At 41.3% G+C, this 16,880-nt stretch overlaps 1 protein-coding gene across 1 annotated transcript in view; it reads right to left on the bottom strand.

Moving 5' to 3' along the window:
• The window catches only part of LOC139212626 (roundabout homolog 2-like), a 71,727-nt gene extending 59,410 nt beyond the window's left edge, over positions 1–12,317 (bottom strand). Inside the window, exons 1-2 of the mRNA XM_070843099.1 lie at positions 12,263–12,317; positions 8,099–8,425 (exon numbers count right to left, since the gene is read on the bottom strand). Coding sequence (XP_070699200.1) covers positions 8,099–8,425; positions 12,263–12,317 — 382 coding nt within the window. The remainder of the gene's footprint in view (positions 1–8,098; positions 8,426–12,262) is intronic.
• Positions 12,318–16,880: the final 4,563 nt, after the last annotated feature.

The raw sequence follows: 16,880 nt of genomic DNA, 5'->3' as shown, positions 1-16,880 counted from the left end.
GCTTCACCTAATAAAGTGACCACTGAGTACATAAAGCCATTCAAGTCTACTGAGTCTAAAATGTAATATGTTGAAGTGTATATTGAATTTATATATACAGCTGCTTCTCAAAAGAATTAGAAAGCTACAGCAAGCTTCAACACAGTAAATCCAGTTAGTATGCTTCTTCACACCAGGCATATGTTTCTTCCAACCAACTGTAAGAAAGTGCACCAGAGCTCTTAAAGGTGTTTGCATGGTCCAATTAACACCAGATGCTAGCCCTTAGCTAACTTACCGAACCTCATAATGCACAGACCTCCAAGGAGTGAGCATGGTCCAGTTAGCACCAGATGCTAGCCCCTTATCTCACTGTCTTCAGCCAAAAAATATGCATAAATTAGTTCCACTCGCCTGGCCTGGCCACCTCTATATTTGCACTGCTGTAAGCATTAAACCACCTTAAGCAAGGCAAAATAAATCTTCTATATGGTTCCAAAGCTGTATGAAACTGACTGGTATTGTTTTATTATTGTCTTGCACCGACATAAAGACCAAAATACCAAATGAGGAGACATGTTGAGCTGTTCAAAAAGGTTTCATGGCCATTTCATCAGCTACGTTACAGGCAAATATGCCATTATAATCAACCGCCACACTGAACAGCAATTACAGCAAGTATGCACAAAATGCAAATGGTCCTGTGGGATTCTACTACAGCGACTGGAGTGAGAACACAGATGGCAATCAACTACACATTATTATTATACATATATCTGACTTCCTGTGTCACCGTATTGAAAGGAACAGCCCACTGTCCTCAGACCGGAACCTTCCTTAAAATGCACTCATCGTCACAGACAGATTTGCAAATTAATCAGTCAAGAGTGAAGACACATGCAGCAAAGAGCTCGTAATTGTCATCCATTGTGGTGCTATTAGATTCATCCCAATACACTACAATATAGCAGGCTAAAGCTATTGTAAATATGACATGCTCACCTGTAAAAAATGAAACCTACAGGCTGTATAGAATAGGTGGGATTTTTTTGTCAGACCCATGGAGCCCCAATCAGGGACTGCGATTACATCAGACATGTTCTTAGCACGTTAATCTGATTCAGTTCAAATGGTTTAAAGCAACTGTGCATTTTTTGTATGTATTTTCTGAGAATCTGAACAAGGGGCTCTAAGTGCCCCGAGTTAGATAAAGTTCAACTCTGAATAGATAAACACTCTGGAGCACTGCAGCGTTTTCTCTGCCTAATCGTAAGAGCTCTGGGGATGTATTTTCCCAACAGCACTGTCAACAACAGAAACGGAGAGAAGAGCTAGTAGTGCTTATTACTGACCACCCGGAGCCACTGTATCTGATTAAAAGGACAAAACTTGCCTCGACATAAACAACAAACATCAAGCTTAGAGGAACATTACTGGGGCACTTGAACCTTTGGGTACATTTTTAGATTTGTGTCTCAGTTACTGCTGTGTTTTTGATTGCCTTAACGTAGCTGATGTAAACAGTTACGTGTAGCTTGCTGGCAAAAAAAGAAATAGATAGCTGATAATGTCCTGCCTGACAACAGCAGAATGCCTTCACTGCAAAAATGCCTCAGTGTGAATGGGATGAAAGATAAAGGGGGGGTGGAGGGGGGGAGGACTGATTTGTGCCTCACTTTGTCTAGTGCAATCTCCACTTCAGGCCTCTAAAGAATTATGCTCTGGAAGTGCAAGTATATTGACAGCTTTATGCATCTAAGTTGGGTCTGTGCTTCAATGATAGGTCTTTTACCACAAATACAAACAGATGCCCATCACCGAATGCACTTTGCCATTCATATGCATACATGCTTCACCTAAACGTGACTGTTGAATCTCTTTCGGTCGAAACTTGGAAGAATGATGAAACACAGCTTGTTTTATTGCGGTATCTCTAACATCTCACTGATTTGGCTCAAGGGGAAGGCTTTTGCACTTCCACGTGTCACACACAAGGGTTAGGGTTATAAGGTAATATTTACTTTTTACCAAAACGGCAGATTGATGTTTTCCCCCAGCGTATTTTCTTTATCAGAGCTCACTGACCAGAGCAGAACACCCCAGGAAATATCATGCAATAGTTCTTTCTGTTGCATCATGGTGTCAAAATTATGATGGAATTAAGTTATTTGATCAAGTTTTATATTATACTATTTCACAATATAGTGAAGGTGTGATAATGACAAAAATAAAGAGAAGATAAACTTATCCTCAACACCTTGGCAGCTGAGAAAGATCAGTTCTGATCATCTGGGTTCACAAAACTCAGTTTTCTGCACCGGCTTAACGAGAGCGAGGCAGAGGAAGGCAAACAGGGGATAAGTACACAGGAGGGCTGTTGGACTGGCAACAGATGGTGCAATGTGGCCAACCTATCTACTGACAGAAAACATTGACAGTCTGCCTGGGAACACACAGGGCTGGCAGGCACTAACTTTGGATGTTGTCAATGGGTATGAGTGAAATGCATGATAAATGGCAAGTTGCCACTTTCCAAAACACCAGAGAGTGGCTCCCAATAGAGACAATGAACCTTACTATAAATGATGTAATACATTTTCAGAATCGCATCGCTAGTGCTAACTTAACAATATAAGTGGGTGATAACAACCTCTTTTCTAGTATCACAACAACAACAAAAAAAAGGGCTGGACCTACCGGAGGCTTGACCAAACACAAATACTTTCTAATCCACTACCCATGTGGTGTAATGCCAGTTGCAAAGCACAAATATGGAGGTGGGGATAATTGATTCCTTCCATGTGATGCACTTTTGGAGAGAACATTGTTTCATGCCTGCAGAAAGCATGGCTTTGACTCTCAAATTATTCTAATTAGGCTACTCTTGCTTACTCCATAGTCTACAGTGATGAGTGGCTCAAAGGAACACAGAGAATGAGGATGAGGATGCAACACAAGCTGAGGTCGTATTAATACATTTTTCTGGCAACCTTTGGAACAATTCAAAGCATTCCTATCTCTCTTGATGTACAACCACAGGTTATCCTTAAGTGCTAACATTTTCTCAAACAATTCCGCACACAGACGCGGTGTGGTGAGTGTAATACGCTCGTGTATGCGGGAAGGGTGCCTATTCCACTTCCCACGGATCGCAAACAACTGTCTGGCAAATTACAGATAAATCTGTGAGTGCTACAGGACTCTTGCATGCTTATGCATGGGCTGTAATTATGCTGTTTGTTTTGATTAGTGGAACGTGTGAAAATGAGCGAGAGGAAACAATTGCATGTTGCCAATCATAGTTTGCACACTGCAAATTTGGTAAACCAGGCCCCTGGTCTAAGGAGCAAAATAATTTAGTTAGTTAACTAACCAATTCTGATAAGCAATCTCTAGTCAAACAGTCTAGCTGATAGAATCATATCAATTCCAGTGGTCAGCTAGTAGTTAGGTAGTTTCCCCAAACTACAGAAGTCAAAAAGGAAACAAAGACAAACACAACATATTTTCTCATTAATCCCTATTGGTATCTAGCCAAGCTTTTATTTTTCAGCCATGCTCTTTGGGTGCCGACGTCCGTCTGGAGGTCTGTATCTCAACAACTATTACTCGCTTTGACATGACAGACATTCATGATCCCCAGTGGATGAATCCTAATGACTCTGGCTTTTAATAGAGCCTTTCTGTAGATGTCAGCTCAGAATTTGTACCGTCTCGAGCAATAATTCTACCAATTCATTTCAAATGACTATACTGTGTGTTTAATCTTTCATCAAAACAATTACCCCAGGGGCACTAAAAACACAATCCAGACACTAGATTTTTAGCTTAGTTTGTTAGCCTGCCGTGACTGGGAGGATTTAACTGATGATTGTCTGACTGAGTGACCATACTTCTAATTCACTTAGCACAGTCAAACAGAGGGGGGACTCATCTTGCTCTTGAGTTTTGTACTAATGAACACCCCTGCATGTGCCGCCCCTCCACCCTCACTTCCCCTCAACACATCACTGTTTATGTCTTTCCGTCCTTTCTTAATAGTTTGAGGGAGCTGCTCTAATTCCATCAACAGCCACTCACTCTGATGATTAGTGCCAGTCCACTGGTGGCCTGGAGGTCACGCAGTTGTTTGTTGACGTTGCTCTGAAGTAGTGCTCAGCTGCAGCGTCTGAATAAACAGACTGGAGATGTGAAAAGCTGGCTCGGTGGTTGGCCGTGTGTGATTGTACACATTGACAGCAGGTGACTGTTGATTATTAAAATTACATACTTGGATGTGAGAAACAAGTGACATGCTGCAACAGTACGAAAAACACAATGAGTGTTGTTTATCGAGCAAAAATACAAGACCTTCTAATAATAAACAGACGTGGCCTCGTTTCTCTGTGAAATGGCTGATGTTATCAATTGTGTCAAATATGCTCCCAACAAGACAGGAAATAGAATTTCAACAAGGGTGAAGATACTCCAGTTTTGTGCCCAATGAAGGTCTATCGGCTGACACAGTACATGTTCCCCTGCTGCCCTTGGATCAAATTCATTTCTCTCCCGTGTAAAAAAACATCTCACGTAGGATTAGTTCCATCATTTTCAACTAAAGCAAGCTATATATTCAGTGTAACCCACTTCCCATGTAAATCCTCCACCATGTAAAATATCCACAGCATGCTACAAGATTTAGCAAAGATGAAATAACCATGTTGATGGAATAAAAAAAAAAATATGTTAATACTTTCTTAATGGATGTAATGCTATCACAGTTGTATTGAAGTGAGCCTAAATTGGGATGATTAAGCCCAAGAGCAACAAGCTAAAAGGAATAAGAAACTACTTCAAACAGGCAATGGCTTTGAAATACTGACAGGTGTATTAGTAGGTAATAAAGCAAATAGAGGAGCGAATAAATACACGATGAAGTAAAAGGAACTATTTCTTCAGATTTGAGGAAAACTGTGTGTGCTTTGCCTGTTTTTTGGGGGGGGACTTTTTTTGCCATCCTACCCACGGTCGGTTTAGAAGATCAATACCAACACAAGACATACAATATGATTTTGCTTGGATGCTGTCCATTGATTCTTTGTCATGCACTCCACTGTGCAATGTCAATGGAAAAACAACTGTGTAGAAAAAAAAACTATCTTTTAGTAAAGCTTGGTTAATTCATAAGACAAACAAATGTTATGAGATATATTTTTTGTTTTTTTTCCAGGCTGCCAGTTGTAGATTTGTCTGGCATATCTACATAATTTACATATTTTAAGCTTTGCTACGACCTTAAACAGCTAAAGTGTTTTTTTTTGCATCACAAGGAATGAATAATGCCTCTTCAAATTTCAGTCAGGCTGAAGCTCATAAAATGCACAACGAACCACCAAAATTGAGCTTGTACAGCACAAATGTGCCGAAGGGAGCAGCACCCCTCTGGTTAGCTACATTTTCTGAGCCACTGGTTGAGATACAATGCTACAGCCCATTAGAAAAAATTGAGAATGTGTGTGGACTCTAAAGAAACAGACCATTTTGAGCTAGTCTCACTGTCAGAGCATCCCCACAGCACTTTCATCTACCCGCTTGCTCCCACCCGCAGCATTGCATGACAACTTTGGCTGCGGCAATACTGGCAGAATCCTCGAGCCCCCAAAGGAGTCCTGCGATTATGCATCCCTGTAGCCATGATGTTCTGAATTACACGAAGACAACTAGAGGCTGTCTTGGTCATACTGTCTTTTATCTAAGAGAAAAAAGCAACTTATTGACACTGTCTGCCCAAGAGGAGACAACATAGAAATATGTTAGTGTCTGTTATTTCAACTGGCAAACACAACTAGAATAACTTTTGAAATTTGTGGCTTAATTTGTGGGAAAGATATCTGGATGTGGTTTCTAGCTCTTGAAGTGAGCATAAAAATATATACAGTTAGAAGAAAAAACAAAAGATAATAATGACATAACAGTGAATGCACATTAAAAATGACTGTATTTAGACCTGTAGTTTTTCTGTACGGCCATAAAGAAACCAGAGCATACACAGACTTATTGAAGCACATGGTGGACCCCGCCATGCAAACATTGATCTCCCCTAAACCCTAAAGATCGTGATGCCTGCTTGCATAAAGCAAAATTCATGAAGAGATCTAAACAAGGCTTCAAGAATGATCCAAGTATTCTACAATACATCAGTTGTGACTTATATGACAGAATTTAAAGAGACACCGAAGCATCTCTGGAGCGAAGATGAGAGCATATTCTGTGTTTACTCAGACTGAGCTCCTGTATGTTTGGTATGTGCTATTTGCAACACAATATAACATGTTTGTTATTTTTACCCTCCATATGTGTTGCTGATATGCAAGTGCCGTGCCTCTCTTCCAACAATAAAAATATTTGTCAATAATAATTGCAGCTCCTACACTTAGAACGAATGTGACAATTACTTCGAAAATGAATTCAGAATGCCTGTTTGAGCTGCAAAACACAAATGAGATTTTTTTTTTTTTTTTTTGTATTTAAGGAGAACCAGAAAATCCCCACAAAATCACTCTGCCACAGTCATTGTGTTAATAAAGTCGGCCACTATTCAGTCAAGGGAATCAGTGGAGCAGCTATAACATTTGTCTCTTGACGCTATGACGACAGTTTTGGGTCTCTGGTTTCTTTATGAGAGAGAATTATTCACCATCTTCAAATACAGCTGTACTCTTCAAAATGTGCAATGTAAATGTGGTGTACATGGCAGTGTAAATTCTGATTACAGTGACACAGGGATGCTGTTATAGTGCTAGATTGTTATCAACTAGAATATAAAACATCACAATATCTGTATCCTGTAACGGGGCACACACACACACAGACAAATTCCTATTTTAAGGCAGATTTGTGTCTTCTCAAATAGCCAGCATCTCCTTATGCATTAGTATTTTCAGGACAGTTTGCCACTATTGATTTGAGAGAAAGAAGAGGAAACAGCACCAGTAAAAAAAAAGACAATAGAAATATAAGTGTCTAATGTGGAAAATGCAATGAGACAAAGAGAGGATGTGGCATACAAAAAGATCTCAGATAATGTCTGGACTGAGCTGCTATTAGGTTCAGAGCTCTTGTCTCAGTTAGTCTTTTTCTATTCCATGACTTCCCCAAATCAACACTGGGTGACAAATGAGCACAAGTCACAAAAGCACCCTATACACCATAACTGACGTGGAGAGTACCTTTCACATCTTATTACGACAAACTACTATATACATCATAGTTAAGGCATTAGGCCCTATTTTGTGATTCAAAATAGAGCTAAAATGAAATCACTGGGTGTGTATATGTACAGTATATAGTGGTACGTTGGCAGGTGAATGTTTTGTGAATTTAAAATCAAATTGCGAGATACTGTTTGCCTGGAATTCCTTATTTCTTATTTGTGTACTACATCTCTATGAGAGTGAGAAATAGAGAGCAGGAGAGACGGTGTGGGTGTTTGTGTGTGCATGCATGTATATCAGTGTGTGCGTCCGAGCGTGTGTGCATCTTGTTCATGGCAAGAAATCAGCTCAGTTTAGCACATAATGGAAATGTGAATAGCCCAGAGCGCCTCTCTCCCACACAGGGAGAGAACTGGCTGGGAGCAGGCTGCATCTTTCCAAAACCAAACAGTGAATGGGAGTTAGCTAGGTTAAAATCCTGCCCCCTTTTTCTCTCCCTCCCTGGAGCGATTCACAGCTCTGCCCATACATTACTCAAACAGGTCATCCAAACAGGTCTCACTAGCAGTCTGAAAACATATCCCAACACACATGTGCGCACACATGCTATGCACACACACACACACACACACACACACTTGTAGGTTCAGTGGATAGGTGACGTTGCTCATATTATGACAGATGACATCTTATATATGGATCCCTTAGCACAACAGCCCAAAAATGTTATGCTTAGTTTAACATCAACTCCACATTTTTCAGATTCAACATTAAGTTTTCATACACCCCACAAAAGGTTACCAACCTCGGCACACACTGCATAATACTGCACAGTTTTCTCATTTTTCCATCATGCAACACTGAGATCTCTTTGACCAGGGCATTACCTTTGCGCCCAGGTGGATGTGATGAAAACTCAGACTTACATGCTACTTCCAGAGATGCGTTCCGGCTTACAGCCTCTCCCAGGTAGTTTCGGGCCACACACACGTAGCTGCCATCGTCGGGCTTGCTCCGTCGCCCGTGCACAATGCGTAGGAAGAAGAGCGACCCGCTGGGCAGCAGCATCCGGTGGGAGCGGGGACTGTCGCGGTCAGTCTCAACACGCTCCCCATCCTTGTACCATTCCACCGTAGGGGTTGGACGGCCCTCTGCCTTGCAGTTGAGAGTGGCTGGTTCCCCTTTGGACACAATGAGGTCAGAGGGGTGCTCCACAATGCGGGGAGGGAAGTCTTCCTGGCGGAGACGAGACCCTGGAGGGGAAAGAGAGAGTAAAAAGTCCCATTAAAGAAATAGTCAGAATATTGATGTATACATAAATAATGGATCTTAATTTTGTTGCAGCGGCAGCAGCAGAATGTTTGGAATAAATGCAGCTTATTTAACGTGAGCAGCAATAGGAACTATGGCAAAACAGAGTGCAACCTATTAAAACATCAACTTAGTCGACAAAAAAATCGAACTGCATTGCAAAAACAGCAAAACAGCAGCCGCTTACTACCGAGTATCACCAAAGGGAGTTGTAGAACACGATGCCAGTGTTGACTAAAGTAAAATGACAGACTGAATCTCTGAAAATAAAGAAAGCTCAAATAAATGGCCCATTAGTTCTCACTGCTAAAAGAACAAGATCAATAAAACAATAGATGTGCAAACATTTTGTCAATAAAGCAAAGTGTAATTTCATTAAAGTTCTTGAAAGGAAAGTAGATTAGTGTCTGGTTCCTCACTACAAGCTGTGATACTGCACTCACATGTTTACTTTCACAGACCGGAGCTGAGGAGTCATTACATCTCATTAGCTTTTTCATTAACACGTTTCATCAAACACTGACATCAAATATGTCACTGTAGTCTCAGTGGGTGTAGAACAGCAACTGCTACATTTTCACTCTGTGCTGTAATAGTGTCAATAAGCAAAGTTTAGAATTCATTTTCCTCCTTAAAGGTTACATTTTTATGTTAAAATGGATAATATTTGGATTTATTGTAGGTATTTGATAGTCGGTCCACAGCAAATGTCATGAGGATGCCTAATCCTGACTATCCTGGTAAGAATGGCATCATAAGCCAGTTAACAACCTTTACCCCGCTCGCTCTTTGCATTTACTTGGCCATGTGAACACCTTAGCTCAATTCAGTGCCGTTTCTCCAAATTCCACATCTAAATGTCACAGAAGAATGACCCAAATGTGGTGGCACCGTGTTTGTTTACAGACACGACAGTATCACGACTCTCATCTGCTTCATGGTGTATGATCGCATTATAACATGTGTTAAAAGGTCTCCCTTTTTCTGTCGTGGGCGTGCAAACAAACCTGGAGTGCGATTCCTGAGTCGCCAGAACAGACCTTTTTTGGACTTGAGTGAGGCACAGAAATAAATAAGATATAAATAAATGAAAATGATGTTACACGGTCTCTTGTCTTTTTTTTTTTTTTGCCTCTGATGGTGACAAATCATACAAATTGCAAAGGCAACCATGATGATTGGCTGCCTCACAGCAACTGAAATAAAGCTGTGAATGTGAGTAAAATTGATGCGACAGTCTATAATGTTAAGAGGTTTGTTGACAAAAAGCATTCCATTAGCTGGCGCCAACACACCAAAACATGGTGATACATTATGTTTTTAACACGCGTCTCTTGGTTAAGTAACATTTATGTGCATCCGCATTGACGCACAAAATACACACAGTTGGTGAAATACTAACTTCTTCTAATTGGTTGTCCCATTACAAAGTCTCCACTGTGGCTGATGCAGAGTCTGAGACTTGTGCTTGTCAGACGACAGAATTGAAATTAGATGATTTAAGTTGTGGGTGGCTCAGTGGCTCAGTGGTCGGTACTGTCATCTAACAGCAAGAAGATCCTTCAGGGTCCTGTCAATCTGTTAGCCCTGGACTGGCACCCCGTCCAGGGGGTTTGCCTGCTTTCTGCTCAATGCATGCTCCAGCACCCCATGACCCAGAATATGAATAAGTGGGGATAGAAAATAAATGGATGGATGGATATTTGGCTTTTTTTTTTTTTTTTATGTGACTCTTTGAATTAAACGTTGGCACTTTCACAGATGAACAGTTCTGTATTGGTAACTGCTCAGGTAATAAATTCAGTGATACTTTGGCTGGAATTTTAAAATGGAGATTCTCGCTAAACGATAGATTCAGAAATTTTTTTGGGCCAAACTGGCTCTGGCTTATCTTAAGCATCAAGCTTTTTGTAGCTCTTTTTTTCCTTCTCCAGTCTGTCTAATTATAGGGATCTGTCCATGGTGCTGAAGCTGAAACTCAAGGTCTTGCAGAAAAAGCTGGTCAGGAACATGTTAGGGCTTGTAAGCAGGGGCCACTTTAATAAAAAGTCACTTTGAGCTGACATCTGTCTACCAGTAGAGTTCAGAGGAACTCAATTTAGGCTTATAACCAAACGATTAATTTGACGGTCAAGCAAAGAGCCCCTGCCTCTCAGGTTCGTTCTGACAGTTCAGTTCTGTCATTTGAAAATTAAATTTGAGATGCCACAACTACAAAGTCAGTCTGTCAGTCCCTTAAATTCAAAATCACTGATACTGATAAAAGACTAGAATAGATCCAAACAGTCCAAATGGGCTCGCTGTCCGTGTAATATGAATTGTTTTATGCATGGACTGCAAACTCTCAGCATTATCCTCTCTAATACATCACAGACTACCTACAGTATTACCACAGGCATCGTCAGTCAGACACCATCCACTGGGATTACTTGCGCCTCCTACTCACTGATGTTGGAATTTTAACTACTAAATCCAAAAACGGTTGAAATGTATCCTGAGTTTATTACATATATCTGCAGAAGTGATTACAAGCCAACACAGGAGCCCTCAAAGTAATCCTGTTTTTGAGAAGATCGATTTAACCCACATGCATGTAAAACTGGCTGAACAACACATAGGAAACATCTTTCAGCAGCAGTCTAATGCAAACTACCACCACAATCAGCGCCTCCCTGAAATTATGTCGACGAAAAACTGATTACTGTAGGCTTCCCAAAGATACTGTGGGATTGATTGCAGATCCATTGCACTGCTTTAGATTGCACACACACTGATGTGCAGTACCAAACAAAGTGGCAACACTCAAATCACTCATCCAAATGTCCTCGAACCACCCAAGCCCACACCCACTTTGCAGATCACACCTGCACTTCATTTACTCTACTGACACAGATTTATGTTCTACGGGCTACCAGGGGACAAAGTAGCACAAAACACTTCATGATGAGGACAAACACTTCCCACCAGGAATCGTAGAGTTACCTTTAAAATGCTGCATTTGTGCATATGTACAGTGGGCCATGTATTTCACATGGTTTGTAGACACAAACTGTGCATGTGTGTGCATGTGTTGGGGGTAGGGGGGTAGGGGGGTGTCTTCCAGACTAAATGAGTAAGCATCTTCTCTATGGCACATCAGACCTTTCAGCTATAGGACACACAGTTAGCTCCATCATCTGTGTCAGCATCCTTTTTGCAGTGGGCCACACTGAGCACGACCACAGATAGATCCCTTACAGCAAACTGTGAGCGCAGGTTATAAATTATACAAACACTTTTGAAGGATTATGTGTGCACAATCAGCATATGAGACCTAAGGTAGTTAATTCACTGAAAACATAGGCTCCTTTCTTTGAGAATGCAAAAAAAAAAAGAGAAAAGTTTGTGAAAATAATTCACCATATTAACATTGTCAGAGTGTATACTTCAGTAACAAATGTGTTCAATTAAGGCAGCCCTTATAAATAAATGAGTAACTTTCGTCTAGCCATTAAGTAGTTGGCCTGGCACGATATCTTCCACCAAGACCAGATGAGCCCACAGTGATATATATGGCGCATTGGCATTTTGCTTTTATGATTTTAAGCCCGAATTTAAGAGGAAGAGACAAATTCTAGTGGGATACCATATTCAGAATCTATGTGGATTCACTGGAACTGACAAGAGCATGGGTTCAATACGCTTCAGGTCACAGCACAGGGTGCTTTTCTGAGGCTAAATGTGAGGCAAGGCAGGATTCCAACCATAACATTTAGTAACAGACGTATTCATGAACTTACCGTCGGTTTGGGTGTACAGAAGTCCACAGAGAAATAAATACCGTAGAGGACCCATTCTGGCATATTGGCCCCGTAAACTATCGGCGCATGAATTCCTCTTTAAGCGGAAAAAAAAAAAAAAACAATCAATGAATCAGTCAGTCCTGTTTTCACTTGTGCCACTTTGTGACAATTTACTGTTTCAAGTTGGTGAAGTAGAACAACCAAAACAGTTATTTCAGCCGCTGAAGGAAACCATTCGCGTGTCCATTCTTCCTCTCCAAAGAGCGCACCAGTGAGCAGTGGTCCGTCGACTCGCCGACACGTTGGAAATTTCTGCAGTCGCCAACGGAACACATCACGCCCACAGACGCGCGCACACAGTCACCGATGGTTCCCCCCCGTCCGACCGCATTCTTTTGGCACTTCAGCGGCTCCGACCGCCGGGGAACGCGTCCATCCTTACGCGGGACAAGTTGAGAGATGAAAGGCGGGGATGGGAGGGATCGAGCCAGAGGTGAGAAGCTGCACGGTGCAGCACAGCGCAGCCCCTCCTCTCCTCTCCTCTCCTCTCCTCTCCACACCACTCAGCTGCCCTGGGAGAAACTAACCGGTCGAATATAACGCACACAATAGATATGAACACTTAGACTCACTGGCACTTTGCATGGTGGACAGTTGGATGCTCGTTAGTGTTTGTTTCACCCCCCTTTTTTTTTCTTCTTCTTCTTCTTGGAGACAATTGAACAGAAGCAGCTCACTCACTCACCCACTAGACACAGTATTTGCAAGCATGAGCTAAATGCACTGAAATGAAAGTGTGCTGGCTTTGGCCATTTTGTTGACAGACAGATTAAACAGATTAAATTAAATTATTTAACACTGCCTCCGGTGGATTTTTGTAATTACTCCTTAATTGTAGATTTGCATGGCAGTCTTTATCAGCTTCCAAATAACAAAAAAAAAAAACTCATTTCTTCTCATCTGTTCCAAACATTTTACTAACATGCTTAATCAGGAGAGTGTCCTGTGCCCACGTGGCTACCAGGATTACTTCTACACATTCAGTAAATCAGGGCGATCTAATTAGAAGAGAAAAAAAAACGTCCCCGAGCTAATTCTCTGGTTTGCAGCATTGCAAGTGTAATTTGAGATTTGCCACTGGAGCCATTTTGTTTGCCCACTAAACAAATATGACTCCACCGTCTTGCAGATTTGATCCCACAGAGTTGGTACATTCTGTATTATTATCCCTGTACTTTTTCACCAATAAACCATCCCTGTCAATGCTATATGCACGTCTACGCTGTCCTGCAAAAACACAGTGCGTTACATCAAATAACTTAACCAAAATCTGGCTTTTTCTTTTCATGTTCATGGTTGAAAAAGCTATTACAGAGGTATAAAAAAAAAACCCACTTCATTTCTTCATTCCTGCCCACTGCCTGAGGTGCTTATCCTGCCTTGTCATCAATACTGCTCAATATTGTCAATAGCATTATAAATGCAGTGCCTTGCCGTGAGACAAGAATGAGATGGGCTGCATCAGGTGCTATTGATCTGGTGGATGAAATTAAACCATTTTTGGCACTGTGTTCACAGCAGTAGATCGAATAATAATTGTGGGCGATGGCTAAATCGAGTCTGTATCAAAGGGGGGTGTAAAGTGAACACAATCATATAAATTGGATAGATCTCATCCATCAGAGAATGATATTTTCAATAGAATTTTCCTGTCCGATTGTTCTTTTGGCAGCCCAGCTTCACGGTGCCTCAATAGCTTTTTACCCATGCTTCAACAATGCACGCCTTTCACAAAATGGAAGTGCTGCAATATATAAGTTGCATCAAAAAAAAATAGAGAGGGAAGAATTTCCTTCCCTGAGAAGCATAGCGCAGCGGAGGATTTAAGTAGCCGATTGACTGATCTTGTGAGGAGGGTGAACTTGACCCAGCGCACATCCTGTCTTTCAGAAGTGCAGGGAGATAATAAATAGGCTTTTCAAAAAAAAAAATAATAACCTCACAAAATCCATCAAGGTGAACTTTAATGATCTGAGAAGGAAACTTCAAGAACATGTTAGTGCTAATTGTACCAAATGACTTAATACACATTAATGCCGCTATTCATCATAAGCACTTACTGTTGTTATGTTAGCATCAATCTCATATCTCTTCCCACGAGGCGTTGGAAGGGCAATAATAGACATATTGGAATTCTGCAGTGGAAATGCAAGAGGGATATTAAAATATTAAGTCTAGACATATGAAAATGTGGTGATTAATGAGCATCATCAGGTGACATTGTCCAAAGTTAGGAGTTATGGACATGAAGTTGAAGACAGTATGAGCGCTACTGTGTATGGTAAAAGACTACACGCAGTACTGTATCAACACCCGGACTACGTCTACTGTAAATAACACAAACGGGAGATTTTAAAATAAGGCATTAACATGTCAGGGGATTAGGTTGCATCTGTCAGTCCTGCGCATTTTTAGCTTAGCGACAACCTAGAGCTGATTATATTGCATCTTATTGTTTAACGCAGGGCTTGAGATTCCACATGTGTGATGTAATGAAGGACTGTCCACTTATTCTGTTTCAAATCAGCACAACAGCGCTGTGCTGTGCTGTGCTGTGCTGTGCTGTGCTGTGCTGTGCTGTGCTGTGCTGTGCTGAGCGGAGAAGACATCTCAGGTTTTTGTCACCATGTTACATATAATCTTGTTTTGATGTTATCCTGCTGAGAGGACACTCGGGCTGGCTTACAGAGGTCCACCCATACGCTCCAAATATGGCATGTTAAGCAAAATGTTATAATTAGTAAAGAGAAAAAACATTTTTGACCACCGTTTTTGAACATTGTAATAGTTTCAGTAAATAATATACATTATGTAGGTGATGGTGATCATCTCTCTTACTTTTACCGCCTCAAAATGCCTCAACAGACACACCCTCTGAAAACAGGTATGATACATGTGGGAAAGGTATCTTCCTATGATTGGGAGATTGAAAATCACATTCAAATGGAGAAATCCTGCAGAAAATGGCACGGGGCATCGGTAATTGCGTAATGGCATTTGATTTGTAGCATAAGGTTAAAAGAGAGAATGTGCGTTTATGGAGTGAGGTGATTTGATGTTTATCTTTGAAGTTGAATAAGATAAGAAAGGCAGAGAAAAGGCTCCATCTCTCATCACACACTGAGGCTGACATGTTTCCAGGCAACGTAAGATTCTGCTGCCTTTCTCGCACAAAAACCAAACTCAAAAGGGCTGCTGGCTCTCATTAATCTACCTCTCTCTCTCTCTCTCTCTCTCTCTGTTGATCACACATAGGAGACAGTGTCAAGGTCACAAGTTTTGTCCGCACCATTACCTACTCATAACCGTGTTTGTCCAAGCCAGGAGCGTTGGAGGTAACAGATGGTGTGTGTGACAGTGTGTTCAACACCAGGCTTGCTCAGCCTTAGTGAGAGTAGACAGAGTAGACATGTGTCCTGACCACAAAGCCCAATCCTGTATACACAAACGTCTGTCGAAACGGCTAAGGGTGTTAAGTCCAAGCGGATGCCAGAAACAACGCCTTGAAAGTTACACCGGTGAGTATTTACATATCATCTACGACTGGAGAGGTTTGAAAAAGCCTCGGTGAAGATTATTAACTGTGTTAATCATGTGCATATTGTATCACACAGGATTTACAATTGTAGCATCAAAATATTTGAATGCTGTTGTCATTGTTGGGTTCATTTCCAAACATAATAATGGAGAGCTTTGAGCTAATATAGATACAAAATATCAAGGGTGTGGTAGAATGTGACTTTTTCACCTTGCTATAGTCTTCCATGTCATGTTATGCAGTATATGACATTCTGAAACCCTGCATTTTTTAAACTACCCTTCCCTTTTCATTTTTCTATCAGGTGCATCTTTACATTTTCTTTTAAATATCACTCCCGCCCTCCAATATCTCATTTCAACAAAGAAAGACATCAGGCACTGGACAGAGGTAAAACTGTGCATGTTGTTCCACTGTGACCGTGAATACTTATCACATAAGCATCAAAACCAATCAATCAATAGATTTATAGCACCGTATCATCCTAATCCTACTGAGAATCCCCCCCCCCACCCCCCACGAGGCCACTAGTTTCCACTCATCATTTTGGATTGCAGATCACTGAGTCACTCTGGCTCTCAAATTTTCTCAATACAATAAATAAAGTTGAACTGTATTGAACTGCAAATTGTTCCATATGAGATCAATTATGTGATGGATTGTACAATCCATCAATTGCAGTGACTCGGGCCTTCGGTGGCTGAGGTTATTTTCCGCCTTGTGCATCTCCCTTCATTGTTCAGATTGGCTGAGTTCCAAAAGTTATTAGGATAATGTGTGGGGTGGGTTCAATCCTGTCAGGGCAACGTGTTCCGTGCTTCCTCACCAATACAACATGAGGTAGTCGGGGGCCGACCAAAGAGAGACTCGAGCTGACTGTGGAAGTGGGGAAGGTCCAGCTGACTGGTCAAGCAGAAAGTCCCTATAGGGGGATTTGCTGCTTGAACAGCCCCAACACAACACGGCAAGGTAGATTTTGAACCAAGCCATGAAAATTGATGATCATACAGCAGACTA

This window comes from Pempheris klunzingeri, chromosome 14 (genome assembly GCF_042242105.1).
Source record: "Pempheris klunzingeri isolate RE-2024b chromosome 14, fPemKlu1.hap1, whole genome shotgun sequence".
Lineage (NCBI taxonomy): Eukaryota > Metazoa > Chordata > Actinopteri > Acropomatiformes > Pempheridae > Pempheris > Pempheris klunzingeri.
The sequence above is the reverse complement of the archived record's forward strand: the minus strand, read 5'-3'. Positions and strand labels throughout refer to the sequence as shown.